Source organism: Ambystoma mexicanum, chromosome 12 (assembly GCF_040938575.1).
Source record: "Ambystoma mexicanum isolate Mex_15411 chromosome 12, UKY_AmexF1_1, whole genome shotgun sequence".
Taxonomy (NCBI): domain Eukaryota; kingdom Metazoa; phylum Chordata; class Amphibia; order Caudata; family Ambystomatidae; genus Ambystoma; species Ambystoma mexicanum.
Genome location: NC_090936.1, coordinates 1,223,580,722 through 1,223,596,653, shown reverse-complemented (window position 1 = coordinate 1,223,596,653; position 15,932 = coordinate 1,223,580,722). Strand labels below are relative to the sequence as shown.

Genomic DNA, 15,932 nt, shown 5'->3' with positions numbered 1-15,932 from the left:
TTAGCACATTTGACATGACACAGGGTTATTTAGCGTAATAGCATCACACAAATGCAGTAGGAAATTGCAACATCTTCTTTACCTTCTTCCGGTTCCTCTTTGAAGTCCTCAGTATCGATGCCTTTCACATGCAATACGGCCTCCACACGCTTTTCTATGGGAGTCAGTGGTTGCACAGTTGAAGTTTCTCCATTTTTCACCAATGCCTGACTTTTGTTGTGGGCCAATTTTCTCTTGGTTTGCTTCTTTAGGTTATTCCAGGCCTTTTTCACTTCGGCAACTGACCTGTTGTTGCCCCCCACGGCATTGATTTTTGCCGCAATCTCAGCCCATATTTTATCTTTCTCTGCCATGTTGGCTTCGGTAGAGGGCGTGCCAAACAATTTAGGCCCAAAATTGGCAATATTGTCCACTAATATTTCCAGCTCCTCATCAGTAAAGTTAGGCTTCCCCAGCCCGTCAGCTTCCCCTGGTGAAGATGGAGCAGCCTCAGACAGTTTGTTCTCAACACATAATATTGGGGTCTGTAAATTACTGGTGTCGGGACTAGAGCTTAGCCTCTCAAGGCTGCGATTGCAAATCTTCACAATCTGACTGAATGGAAATGTATGCAATCTGGCTCAATTCACATGAAAAGGAGAGCCTTTCATTTGGAAGAACCAGCTGCATTCTCAAAAACCTGTCTTATAGGGATGTTCTCCATGCAGGTACTTGGTGGCTATCAGAAAGTACAATTTCAGGCCAAGCACCTTCTCACTGGAATGCCTGGTTGGGCAGTCCAGTGCATAAGCTTGTTGGTATGGGAACACCATCCCAGTTACCTGAGATGATGCCATACCAATATGTGAGAACTAAAGTCAAAGCACTTGCACATGCAAAAAAAACATTACATTGTTTGGGTTATTCTGTGTAATATTCTTCACCGTTATCATTCTGTGAAATACTATGTTGTGGTGGACTAGAGAAAAGTATATTTTACAAAAACAATAAAACCAAATTAAGAAATTAAGAAATATCTTACAAGTTCCCAAATAAGGCTCCATTTCCAGACGTGTGTGATTTGGTCTACCAGGAGGTTAAGGCACTTGAATTTCTTTGCCTGGAAATTCCATTTTCCATGAGGTTTATATATTTCTAATGTCACTGTATTGCCATCATTGGATAGTTTTCACAGATAACTGAACAGTGAACCACCAAAGAATTTATATATGAGAATCTTAAAGAGAAAGGAACTTTGAATGTTTGTTGCCTCAGGCCTTCTGAAATAAGAGACTTTGAATGGCAAAGAGACTTTGGCACAGAAGGCCCTGATACTGAGATTTTGAACTGCATTCTCATGCTAGAAAAGCCAGAGTATGGGCGAAGCTCGAGTGTGCTGCCTTGACCTGTGCCGAAAACGTGGGGAAGGGAAGCTAACGGCTCAACTATCGTGACATAACATTTTTTGAAAACCTTTCTTTTGTATAACATTGTTTTCCACACCATTTGTATTTAGAAGTAAGGATTGTAAATAGGTTTATTAGTATACACCCTTTTATTTGTACCAGACTCTACTAGGACTGCATATTATTATCTGATGGTAGTAGCTTGCTCCCATCTTTAGATTTAGTATTAGATAGGCCTTGTCTCCAAACCCAATCGAAATTCAATAACACCCTTGAACTGTGATCACTTGTGTCTGTCTTCACTGTTTGATACAATGCCTTCCTTACAGTATTAAATGTTTACAAAAGAATTTTGAAGAGTACTAAAATGTACACTTAATGTGGATTGTGGGTACATATCTGTCCTAAACATATCATAAAGGTGTTAACTGCTAAAAGCCATATGAACTTGGGTAGTTGAAAGGAAAGTAGAATATAAATTTAGTGGTCACATGGGGGTTCACATATCAAAAGGGAAGCAGTGTGAAAAGGTTAGGTATGGGGTTACACCATGTCAAAAACATGGATGAGAGTTAAACAGGCATGCCGTAATAAAAAAGAATCAAATACAAATAAGGGATCTTGTCCAATAAAATGCTTAAGAAGTATTCATTATAAAAACATTGCACAAAATAGCGGACTGATATTTTGAATATACTAATCAATAAAAAAATAACTATTATAAAAATACAATATTTTTGGAAATTCATTTTTAAATTGACTTGTTTATGCCTCTTTCTCTTTATCATCTGTTTGTTTTTTTTATATAATCTCGAATTTACAAATGTGACCTAAAGGTTTGACCCAACAAACACAAGTCTGGAAGTGAAAACAATGTATCTGGAAACTGTATTCATCACTTTATAAGGTTATGAATTATAATAATTATGATCATATACTATCACTAATATTAGAACATAAATAGTTTACTTATTTTCCAGCATATGAAGGGTAGTGTTATGTATATTGTTGTTCAATATTAACAGAATTTAAGTGTTGGCCATGTGCCATCAGTACAACTGTGTAGATAACTACTGACCCAAAGTGTAATGAAAACAATCAACAATTGTCCACAGAATAACTCAAAGAGGTTATAAAATATGTTGCACTTACCTTCTCCAGTCAAGTCACCTTTGAGGTCCTCATCATCCAGGCCCTGGATCCCCTCTAGCTTCTCAAGCTGTAACAAGGCCTCCACACGCTTCTCAAGCGGGGTCATTTCCTTGGCAGACGGCGTTCCTTCTCCGTCAGTGACCAGTACCTCATTTTGGTTGTGGGCCAGCTTATCTTTGGTCTGTTTCTTTAAATTATTCCATCCTTTCTTTAGCTCAGCAATGGACCTGTTATTGCCCCCCACGGCATTAACTTTGTTTTGGATTTCAGACCATATTTTATGTTTTTCACCACTGGTCGTTTTGATAGCGAGAGCACCACACAGTTGAGGCCCGAATGTGGTGACATTTTCCACTAACACTTCCAACTCCTCGTCAGTTAAGTTTGATTTTTTCTCACTGCCAACTCCTCCTGCTGAAGATGGATGAGCCTTAGACATTGTTTTTCAAACACAATTATTTTGGGTCCTACCTGCAGACTGCGATTGGGAAGTGTGTATCATGCTGACAACATTGACACAATATAAGGCTAAGCAGTTCCGCAGTAACATAAACAATAAGCCCCCCTGGAAACAGATAGCTTATTAAAGTGTGCAAAAAGTGAAGCCTCGTGTTGTGTGTATCCTCCTTTACTCTTTAATTATGTTAAATTAAAATATTTGCATAAAGTTCTTGAATGATTTTGTGAAGCCATTCACATTTACGAATAAAAAGTATTATCTATATTGTTGCTACATTTTGAATGCCACTACAGGATAACCAGGGACTAAATAATTCTACCCGTCAACACCAGCTTACTGATGAAAACAATACACTTAAGGTTGTTTAATGAGGACCGTCTTTTTTTTTAAATATTGGCACAGAAAATGGGAACTTCAGTAGTGTGCATTTCTACCCGTTCCTTCTGCACCCACCGATTGATTACATCTGATCAAGACCAAAATTGTACCCTGACAAAGCTTTATATGAGCGAAATGCTAGGGTAGAAATCAGCACAGGTTTTTAAAAATCATTTTATATGCCAATATGAAAATAAAAGATGTCACTTAAATACCAGTAGCATGCTGTGTGAATCCTTAATCTGGGGGTAATAGGAGGAAGATAATTGTTGCAGCTCTCCCTTGAGGGTTTGCAGACTTTGCCGCCCTGCTCTTGAGCATGACATTAGCGGTGCTCAGACACATGCTACTTTATGATTATCGGCTGTTGTAGGATGCTATCAGCTTTTTAAAATCATAAATGGTTTTAGGTGGACAGGTGCACTGCTTGCAGAAAAGTAAAGTATTTCAATACAAAGCGTCATAAAACGAAACTGATGATTATTTAAGTTTCTTGCTTGCTAACCTCAGGAGCTTGAAAGAATCTCAATCTATATTAAAAATACATCCGTACGGCGAGAGTCTTGGCTGCCAGAAGTGCATGCAAAAAAAAGGGGTTTAACTCAGCAGAGTTTGTAGTCACTAATCCCTTTCGTGGTGAGTATCCTACATTGGAAAGGATACATCTTCTTGTGTAAGAATCACAATGGTGGACATGGTGACCTACAAATATGGAGGGCATGGATCAAGATATAAAGGGACGATACGCAGCTAATCGACCCACTGAGATTATTCACCTTAAAAATACATTGAATAATATGATGACATACCAATTCCAGACTGGTATTACTTTGGCCTCTAAAAAACGTACTTGGCTGTCACACGCCAATGTCTTATACTTAGGTTGTGCATGTTTTTATATAGTCTACTAAAATGCACTAAAGAATGTGCAGGAAATTGCGACGTTCCTGGTCAGCACTAAGGAATGTGCAGGAAATTGCAACGTTCCTGGTCACTGTCGAGAGCTAGTGCTATAGACCAAGTGGTCACGCAAATCTGGTCACACTGTACCTAAGCTGCTGAACCGACTGTGGTATAAGGGAGTAGTTTCTTACCTGTAACTCCATTTCTCCAGCGTTGGTATCTTTCATGGATTCAGATGCTTAGAATATTCCCCGTCGTCAGGCTGGGAACCCTCGGTATATTTATTAAGACGTTTTCCACAGGAAAAATGTTGACACTTCTATGTCCTATCCACGTTGTTTTGGGCTGCTTACGTGCGACCCAATAGCACGTAGGGTATAAATAGCCCCGCCCCCGCGGCTCCCTTCAGATTTTAACCCCCAAAGTAGTAGGGGCATATAAAGTTTGCATTCAGGGGAGGCCGGCGGGTGCATGTGAATCCATGAAAGATACCAACGCTGGAGAAATGGAGTTACAGGTAAGAAACTACTCCCTTCTCCATCATTGGATCTTTCATGGATTCACATGCTTAGAATAGATTATATAGCAGTGCCCCTAATTTGGAGGTGTGCAATGCAAACCAATATTATCAGAGCCGCACACGCAGTTAGCCATACAAAAACCCCAATCATGGTACATTGACAGTAATCCCAATCGTGGTAAATTAACCAGAGAATACACCCCTCTGCGCGGCTTACCTTACTGAAACAGGTGTCGCAGGACTGCTCGTCCCATCTGCATATCCGCTGCATGTTGTTGCTCTAGGCAATAATTCCGAGTAAATGTGTGCGGCACCGACAATGATGCCGCTTGACAGATGTCCACCAGTGGAATTCTGGACCACAATGCCGCAGATGACGAGGCGGATCTTGTTGAATGAGCTTTTGGACATCTTTCCAGAGGCTTTCCTGCTTTAGAGTGACAAAAAGCAATCGTCGACGACACCCAGCGGGCCAGACCTTATTTAGAGATTTGTTTTCCCTTCTCCGCAGGTCCATAAGCCACAAACAGTAGTCTCGTACGCCTAAACTCTTGAGTACGACTGAGGTAAAACTTCAGAGCTCTTTTGACATCCAACGCGTGGAGTGCTTTTTCCGCAACAGAAGAGGCTGTCGCGAAGAATGTTGGCAAGACAATAGAAGAATGCTTGTGCAATGTCATCAGAACTTTTGGTATGAAATGAGGGTTGGTTGCCAATACCACCTTGTCTTTGAAAAACAGCAAGTATGGAGGGTCAATGACCAATGCTTGCAATTCCGAAAGCTTTCTTGCCGAGGTAATGGCCACTAAAAAAGCCATTTTCCACGACAAAAACTTCAATGATGATGATGACATAGGCTCAAAAGGAGCTTTAATTAGTGCTGACAGTACCAGATTGAGCCTCCAGTTAGGAGGAAACTTTTTGGCTGGAGGAAAGGTCCGAAATAAGCCTCTCATGTAATGCTTAACCAGTCGTTCGCTGAACAATAGAGTTGAATGTCTTTTACGAGGAAATCTTGAAATGGCTGCCAAATTAACTTTTATGGAGGAGAAAGCTAATCCTCTCTCCGCTAAGTGTAGCAAATATGGAAGAATCTGTTCTGACGTGACGTTTAAGGGGTCCACCCCTGGTTGATCCCTGCACCACATACAGAATCTCTTCCATTTACATGCATATGAAGTGTTCGTGGACGGAGCTTGTGCCACTTGTAAAATTTGTCGACAGTCCGAGGAAATGTTCAGGTTCCCAAACTCGGAGAAGTCAGGAGCCAGGCCGTCAGGCTAAGGGTGTCCTGGTCTTGATGACAAACTGCTCCTTTGTCTTGGGATAGAAAGTTCAGAATCTTGTGGAATCTCACTGGTTCTGCTATCGACAGTTGGAGCAGGTCTGAGAACCATGACTGTCTCGCCCAGTAAGGGGCCACTACATTTACACGACATGGGTACTTGCAAATCCACTGGAGGGTCCGTCGGATGAGTGGAAACGGAGGGAGCACATACGCAAACTTGTTCGTCCATGGAAAGGAGAATGCCTCCCCCAGAGAGCCGGGTTGCGGCCATCTGCTTGCGTAATGTCTGCATTTCTTGTTCTCTCGGGTTGCGAAAAGATCTAGGGAAGGATGACCCCACTTCTTGAACATGTTTGTCAGTTGTTGATCGTTCAATTCCCACTCGTGCAGTTGATTCATCTCCCTGCTGAGAGAGTCTGCTTGTACATTGCTCACTGCTGGAAGATGGTAAGACATTATGCTTATATCCTGCTCGAGGGCCCAACGCCATGCTTCTTGAGCTTCGCTCGATAGCGTCCTGGAACGAGTGCCCCCTTGCTTCCTGAGGTAGCTCAATACTATTACGACTGATCCCTGTATGCGTGGCAAAAAGGATTTCAGAGCCCAACGTACCGCTCTTAACTCCAGCACGTTGATGTGAAGAGTCAACTCTGCCGGGGAACAATGACCTTGAACTTGTAGGGATCCCAAATGGGCTCCCCATCCTTTCAGCGATGCATACCACTGTTGATTGAAATTCCGGTTCATGTAGGGGCATCCCTTTCGTCAAATTGCCTGAGAGCTGCCACCACTGAAGTGCTCGTAGAAGCTTGCTGCTGATTGTCAACTTGTCTGACCATAAGCCTCGACTTTGGGACCATCGGTCCGCCAGAAACTCCTGAATTAGTTTCATGAAGAGGCGACAGTTGTTCACCAATGGGATACAGGACGCCATGGCCCCTAGTAGTGACATGTACTTTCTGACTGACACTCTGGTGCCCACTTTCCACTCCTTCGCTTTTTGTTTGAGTTTTTGAACTCTCTCGAAGGACGGCTTCACTAGCCCTGATTGAGTTTGGAATTCCGTGCCCAGAAATATCAAGCTCCTTGAGGGAGCTAAGGAAGATTTATCGAAGTTGATTGCGAAGCCCAAACGCTGCAGAAGTTGCCTGGTGGCTTCTAGGCTTACCTGTGTCATTCACTGCGACGAGCCCCTTACCAACCAATCATCCAGGTAAGGGTAAACATGATGACCTTTTCTTCGCAGCCAAGCTGACACCAGAGCCAAGCATTTTGTGAACATCCTGGGAGACGACTTTGGTCCGAACGGAAGTACTTTGAATTGGTAATGACTATAACCGACTACGAACCTTAGAAACTTTGTGTCGTCGTCGCATGGGTATGTGGAAATATGCATCTTGTAGGTCTAACAACGCTAGAAAATCCCCCGGCTGTATGGATCAGATGACCTCCTGAAGCGTAAGCATTTTGAACTTCAGGCTTTTCAGAGTCTTGTTGAGAGCCCAAAGGTCTAGAATGGGTCGCCACTTGCTGTTGGGTTTTTTGACCACGAAGTAATGGGAGTAAACTCCCCGACCTCTCTCGGGCACCAGAACAAATTCTATAGCCCCTTTTTGCACCATAAGCACCACTTCCTGTTGTAAAATGTGAAAATGGGGTTGCACCGAATACACAGGTGGAATTTGTGATGGCGTCTCCTTAAACTGCAAAGAGTGGCCTAGTTTTACCGTGCCTAACACCCAATGGTCTGATGTTATTCTTTCCCACTCGTCGACGCGACGGGACACTCTGCCTCCCAGGACGTCCTGAAGCTGGTCATTGTTGGGACTTTGACTGCTTGCCTTTCGTGGACGACAAATATCCTCCCTTTCTCCTTGAAGCCTGGTAGTCTCGGCCTCTTCGCGTTGCTTGGACAGCATGCCTATAACCTTGAGAGGAGTAAGATGGTCTGCTGGAACTCCGGTCTCTGGATACGGTAAATCGGGAATTCCCTGATGCTCCGTGGAAGGGGCAAAAGGATCAAAATGTTTTTGCGCTTTGTAGGGCTCCTAGCGATCTTGCCGTGTCCATGTCCTCTTTCATACCTTTTAGGGCCTCGCCCACCTTCTCCCCAAACAGCTGATCACCCTCACATGGCATATCGAGCACCTTATACTGGACCTCCGGTCTAAAGTTAGTACATTTCAGCCAGGCTTGCCTTCTCAAAACCACTCTGTTGTTTGCTCTGTTTAATTTGCTTGAACCCGGATTCCGCCAAGTCCACAGCGATGTTGATCGAGTGGTTCAATGCCTCTTCCCCTTCACGGACCAGCAACATGGCTGCTTTTCTGTGCTTTTCTGTGATAGAGGCCAAACAATGCCACATCTCCCGGTTGTATCTTGCCATGATAGCCAGCGATTTAGCTGCCCTAACCGTCGTTGCACCTACCAACAACACCTTCTTACCAAAAGCATCCTGCCTTCTAGCCTCATTGTCCGCTGGTGTTGTACATTTATGCTGCGACCTGGCTTTTCTAGCAGCTGTCGCCGACACTACCAACTCCGGGGAGGGCTGAGCGGTCAAACATTTAGGTGTAGAATCCGGGGCCTTGAATTTCTTTTCCAACCTACCCTTTATTGCAGGTTCTGAAATGGATGGCGCATTGGTTCGTAGGCCTTCCTGCCAGACGTGGTCCAGAATGCGCACCGAGAAGACTGACTTCCTCCTCTTCCCCATATGGTCAAAGAAGAAGCATTCCTTCTTTCTTCCTCCGGGGTCAGACCAAATTCAATACAGGCTTTGCCCATCATCGCGTGAAAAGAGCCGATGTCATCTGGTTGCGAAGGTTGAGCTGAGCTTCTAGGAGCTTCCACTCCTGCCTCTGATTCCCATGTAGGATCTCTCGAAGTGGATGATGAAATATCCGAAAAAGAGTCTCTAGGCCCTTGTTCTGACTCTGAATCTTGCAATTCCCTTTCTTCCGGGTGTGAGCGTGGAGGCTCCTCGCTAACTGGCCGGGAAGCTGGCACCCCTGTCGTTAACCGCGGAGAGGGACCTGGTTCGTCGTCGGCAGGCATCGCCGGCATCCCTGTAGGTGCACCTACGGGGGGTAACCTTGCATCCAATTGGCTCAAAAGAGACTGTAGTGTGGTCAACACCTGTAAGGATAATACTGACTGAGGGTTTAACAAAGACGATGCAACGGGGACACTTTGCCCCCCCCGAAATCGTCGACGAGCCAACACCCTGCAATCCCAGATCTGCTGTTCACGGTCTTCCTCCATTGATGATATTGAGAAAGCTGCCTCCTGCTGCAACAGGGTCTCTGGCAAAACCGCATCGTACACCTCCGGTTGCCAAGCCCTTGGAGGATTCACCGTCGACGGTGGTAACGATCCCGTCAATGACGGAACCCCTGTTGACGGTGGTGGAGGCTGTGACGCAGGCTCTTTTGGCGATCCTGTCTTTTTTGACCTAGACCTATGTTTTGTCGAGTCTCTACTCGAGGAAGACCTGTGATGGTCTCCTGAGGAGGAGGTCTTTAAAGGATCTTTCCCTTTTTTCAATGAAGATGAAGAAGAAGACTTCCCTTGATGGGGATCTTGTCCATGTTTCAAAAGGATTCTTTCACCGGGTGTTTCTCTGAGGGACGTTTCTCCGTAGAACGTGGCTTCTTCGTCGGAGGCTCTGCAGACACCGATCAGCGATGGACTACCAATGACTTAGGCCTCGATGCCAGACTGCGTGCAGATCCTACCTCCGATGGAGGGTAGGTCCCTTCATTTAGCCACGTCACCAGACGCCTATTCCGTTCTTACAGCGTCTTCTGTGAGAAACCCTTACAAATCTCACAACTGTCCACAGAGTGATGCGGTTGTAGACAGTACAGGCAATCCATGTCCCCATCTCCTTCATAGACTTTCTTCAGTCCGCCCGTTGCACACGAGCGGAACAACGCCTTTCCAGACATTGTAAAAGAAAGACTTGCAAGAGTAGAATTCAAACTTGTACAGAGTAGAAAAACACGAGGTGCTCCCGCTACTTTGGAGATGGTTGAAATCTGATGGGAGCTGCGGGGGCAGGGCTATTTATACCCTACGTCCTATTGGGTCGTGCATAAGCAGCCCAAAACGACGTAGATAGGACACAGAAGTGTCAAACTTTTTCCTATGGAAAACATCTTAATAAATATACGAGGGTCCCAGTCTGACGACGGGGAATATTCTAAGCATGTGAATCTATGAAAGATCCAATGCTGGAGAAATATTGTAATGTTTACATGTACAAATGATCAATTTCTAAGAAATGATTATTGACTGTAGTGGTTATTTGGGTCACACGATGATGGTTTTTAGAATATTTTCCACATTGTCCCAGATGGTCTGAGGAGCCTCTCCCTTCATACTTCATGCATACTTTATGCCAATTCAGCAAACTGTATGTGTATCAGATATCCTTTATTTACACACACACAATTTGTTACCCATTGATTGCACTAACTACCCTTTCACAATTTAATCAGAAAATGTAACCCAACCAAACAAGACAGGGAAAAGAATCAGCCAAACTGGAAACAGATCAACAATGTAGGTTAATATTGATAATCAAACCTATCATCTATTAAAACTACTCTGAGAGCAAATAGTGTGCTGATTTTCCAGTACCGAGAGATGTGTAGTGCTGGTCAATTTCAAAACATGTAAGTGTAGGTCATATGCCTATGTCACAGTTGTGTCAATAACTATTGACCCAAAGTCTATGGAAACAATGTGCTGACCAGAACAACTGGCTACAGAAACACTCAAAGAGGTCATATATGTTGTTTTTACCTTCTCCATGCAAGTCACCATTGACATCCTCATCGTCAATGAATGGTGTCCCCTCCACCTTCTCAAGCTGCAAGAAGGCGTTCAAGCGCTTCTCTAGAGGGGTCATTTCCTGGGCCGGCGTTCCCGTTCCTTCTCCTTCAGTGACCAGTACCTCGTTTTGGTTGTGGGCCAGCTTATCTTTGGTCTGTTTCTTTAACTTATTCCATCCTCTCTTTAGCTCAGCAATGGACCTGTTATTGCCCCCCACGGCATTGACTTTGTTTTGGATATCAGACCATATTTTATGTTTCTCACCACTGGTAGTTTTGATAGCGAGGGCGCCACACAGCTGGGGCCCGTATTTCGTGATATTTTCCACTAACACATCCAACTCCTCGTCAGTTAAGCTTGTCTTTTTCTGACTGCCAGCTCCTCCTGCTGAAGATGGACGAGCTTAAGACATTTTTGTTCAAATGTACATTAACTTAGGGCCTACCTAACTGAAAGGTGGCTTGTAAATGTGTTTCAAAGCTCTTAACAGAGACAAATCAATAGGATACATGTACTGCCAGTCGACGATAACACAAACTGTTGGAATTATGAACGCAGTGAACAGACACAGAATGTAATCTACAAACAGTGAAGCCAATCGTTACATGTAACCTCCATCCCTCTTTCATGCTTTCAAATAAACGTTTGCACACAATGATTGTGTCAGTTTTGTGAGTCACCATGGTCACATTTAGGAAAACATATCATTTAAATCTGTTACCTGTATTTCAATACTCCCTGACAACTGGCTGTTTTAGCAATACTGGTAATTTGAGACAATGCAGCCATTTTCTAAACGTAATCCGAATATCCTTCAGTAATGAAGGGAATAAGTTAGGTGCATAAAGGCAAGCTAGACAGTTGTACTTCATGGCATATTACGTTTTCATAGAGTCAAACTGTGGAGCTGGATGGGGAACCCAGAGACCATTATTTTGTCAAAGGCCCTGCATCTGTGCAAGAACACTTTCTATGCTTGTGCGGTCATTATAATATCAAGGCTCTATTTGGGCCCTAATTACGAAGAGGAGAGAATGTACGGTTAGAGTACTATTAATTGTGATAATTAAATGTCCCAATATGTCTAAATATCATATTCCCTGTATATTATAAGAGCACTGAAATGAAGTGGTCTCCACTGAAGCCAATTGAGAGGCAGGGGGCTGTTTCCCAATGCTAGAATGACCTACCCAGGGGGCTTTCCTCGTTGTCCAGCAGCCACTTGAAGTGACCTAAAGAGTGGTCAAAGCTGTGAAAGTCCTTAATGAAACGCACATAACCCTAGCTCAACATCAGATTCTGACTTACATTAAATGACGTCCACATCTTTCAGCCAATATTTACTTTGCAGCATTTGTGAGGATAGAGCAATGCATGTCTCTGCTTTGAGGTGTTCTGACCTGCATTGTTATAGCTTTTATTTAGGGTGTCCCCCTGGATACTTCCCTTTTCTGTCTTTCCAACTCCATGGAGGACCTTGATTAGGACCCTGAGTCTTAGAGGCATCCAATCAGTGTTCATTTAAGAGACTCCCACTCTAATGACTGATCAGAACAGCCATGCCACTGATCAATATTTGGCTTCATCTTCTGACCTTGAAGATGTTTCACTGTTGCTGTTCAAACACAGAGTAAGATCCTGATAGGTTATGTTACGCTTTTCAAACTAGTGGTGTTTTCATTAAAACTGTAAGCATTTGAAAAGGATGAAAAGAGGATGAAGGTTTATTCTCTGGAGTGGGCCTTCACTGGCCAATAGGTGTCACAATTCATCTACAGACAGATCCTCAAGGTTTGTGCCATGCAACCACAGGTTATGTATGCTAAGCCACATTTATGAAGCTGCCATTCCAGTTTCTCGGCTGATCACATGCAGTTCACGTCTAGTAAATAGCTGCTCAGGATGCAAGCACATTTAGCATGCAAATGCACGATACTGCAGTATGAGGCAGAGAACACAGAGCGCAAGGACTCACTGCCTATTCCATAAAGCTGGGCATCAATACATTGCTGTGAGACATTATTGTAAGTGAAGAAACGTGCATAAACGAGATAAACAAAGAGGGGCCGATTTACACATGTTGCAGATACAAGAGTGGTTTCAGGCATGCGTAAATTATGCCTAGTTGCCATCATAACACAGAACCAGAGGTGGTATTCATAAAGAGCCATGTCCAAAATATGCATACCTTACATCTGTCAGACATTACATCCAATCGTTCACATAAACCTTAGCTATGCATTGCAGAACTCGTGAACATGGAATTGGACACTTCGGACGTTTGGTATTCTTCTTTTCTTGGCTGCAAATCATCATTTTATGGCTTTTGTCCCTTCCTATACGCATGCCGCGTCTCAAAAGCACTATGTGCACGTTCCCACTTTAATTGTGCACTAGATAACTCCGATGAAGGTTAGGTAAGCAGGGACTTGTGGGTAGGAAATGCATTTGCAATTATTTGTGACATGCGCGTTGCAGCATGACTTTGTGGGTGTTCCAAACATTTGCAATATGTTCTCCTGGCTCCTCTCTGAGAGACCCCCTTGCAAGGCTCACTTTCGCAGATGCAGTCATAACATACACAGGCATACGTTATGTACGTTTGCATGACTTAAACATGTTTGCATCTCCTACAACATTTTTGTTGTGCGTAACTTCCTTTGGGAATAGTGTGGTAGTTACGCATGCATAATTTAGGACTCTTTCCCAGGCATGGCATACTTGCAGAAGCTTTGAGGATGAGGTGCAGAAATCTGTGACGTATTTACAAATGAGACCATTACACACAGACTCCCTATCAACACATCACCAGCATTGAGCTGCCAGCTCCTTGTTTATCAAGCAGGTGTTATATGAGGATGTGGCCGAAGCTGCACTGTCTCCACCCAGTGTTCAACAGCTGCACCCGTTCACACATCAATCAACCACATGTGCCTCTACTGCTGCACCCGTTCACACATCAAGCAACCACACGTCACTCTACTGCTGCGCCCTTATACACATCAAGCGATCACATGTGCCTCTACTGCTGCACCCGTTCACACACCAAACAACCGCATGTGCCTCTACTGCTGCACCCGTTCACACATCAAGCAAACACATGTGGCTCTACTGCTGCACCCTTTCACACATCAAGCAATCACATTTACCTCTACTGCTGCATCCTTTCAGACATCAAGCAATCACATGTGCCTCTACTGCTGCACCCGTTCACACACCAAGCAACTGCATGTGCCTCTACTGCTGCACCCGTTCACACATCAAGCAACGACATGTGCCTCTACTGCCTCACCTGTTCACACATCAAGCAACCACACGTCACTCTACTGCTGCGCCCTTATACACATCAAGCGATCACATGTGCCTCTACTGCTGCACCCGTTCACACACCAAACAACCGCATGTGCCTCTACTGCTGCACCCGTTCACACATCAAGCAACCACATGTGGCTCTACTGCTGCACCCTTTCACACATCAAGCAATCACATTTACCTCTACTGCTGCATCCTTTCAGACATTAAGCAATCACATGTGCCTCTACTGCTGCACCCGTTCACACACCAAGCAACTGCATGTGCCCCTACTGCTGCACCTGTTCACACATCAAGCAACCACATGTGGCTCTACTGCTGCACCATTTCACACATCAAGCAATCACATGTACCTCTACTGCTGCATCCTTTCAGACATCAAGCAATCACATATGCCTCTACTGCTGCACCCGTTCACACCCCAAGCAACTCCATGTGCCCCTACTGCTGCACCTGTTCACACATCAAGCAACCACATGTGGCTCTACTGCTGCACCCTTTCACACATCAAGCAATCACATGTACCTCTACTGCTGCATCCTTTCAGACATCAAGCAATCACATGTGCCTCTACTGCTGCACCCGTTCACATATCAAGCAACTGCATGTGCCCCTACTGCTGCACCTGTTCACACATCAAGCAACCACATGTGGCTCTACTGCTGCACCCGTTCACACATCAAGCAACCACATGTGGCTCTACTGCTGCACCCTTTCAGACATCAAGCAACCACATGTGCCTCTACTGCTGCACCCTTTCAGACATCAAACAATCACATGTGCCTCTACTGCTGCACCCGTTGACACACCAAGCAACTCCATGTGCCTCTACTGCTGCACCTGTTCACACATCAAGCAACCGCATGTGGCTCTACTGCTGCACCCTTTCAGACATCAAGCAACCGCAGGTGCCTCTACTGCTGCACCCGTTCACACACAAAGCAACTGCATGTGCCTCTACTGCAGCACCCTTTCACACATCAAGCAACCGCACGTGACTCTACTGCTGCACCTGTTCACACATCAAGCAACCACATGTGCCTCCACTGCTGCACCCTTTCACACATCAAGAAACCACATGTGCCTCTACTGCTGCACCCTTTCACACATCAAACAACCACATGTGCCTCTACTGCTGCACTCGTTCACACATTGAGCAACCACATGTGACTCTACTGCTGCACCCTTTCACACATCAAGCAATCACATGTGCCTCTACTGCTGCACCCGTTCACACATCAAGCAACCACATGTGGCTCTACTGCTGCACCCTTTCACCCATCAAGCAATCACATGTACCTCTACTGCTGCATCCTTTCAGACATCAAGCAATCACATGTGCCTCTACTGCTGCACCCGTTCACACACCAAGCAACTGCATGTGCCCCTACTGCTGCACCTGTTCACACATCAAGCAACCACATGTGGCTCTACTGCTGCACCCGTTCACACATCAAGCAACCAAATGTGGCTCTACTGATGCACCCTTTCAGACATCAAGCAATCACATGTGCCTCTACTGCTGCACCCTTTCAGACATCAAGCAATCACATGTGCCTCTACTGCTGCACCCGTTCACACACCAAGCAACTGCATGTGCCTCTACTGCTGCACCTGTTCACACATCAAGCAACCACATGTGGCTCTACTGCTGCACCCTTTCAGACATCAAGCAACCGCAGGTGCCTCTACTGC

At 44.7% G+C, this 15,932-nt stretch overlaps 1 protein-coding gene across 13 annotated transcripts in view; it reads right to left on the bottom strand.

Annotated features, from left to right (window-relative positions):
• Positions 1-15,932, bottom strand: part of MYBPC1 (myosin binding protein C1) — a 1,087,780-nt gene that overhangs the window by 544,751 nt on the left and 527,097 nt on the right. For 7 of the 13 annotated variants that reach the window (XM_069629883.1, XM_069629879.1, XM_069629880.1 and 4 more), the window contains 3 exons: positions 10,896-11,312; positions 2,538-2,951; positions 83-469 (listed from right to left, as the gene is read on the bottom strand). The exons of 2 other annotated variants lie outside the window; for them this stretch is intronic. In XM_069629883.1, the coding sequence (XP_069485984.1) occupies positions 83-469; positions 2,538-2,951; positions 10,896-11,312 (1,218 nt within the window). The remainder of the gene's footprint in view (positions 1-82; positions 470-2,537; positions 2,952-10,895; positions 11,313-15,932) is intronic. 4 more of the 13 variants (XM_069629882.1, XM_069629881.1, XM_069629888.1 and 1 more) reach the window with 4 other exon arrangements.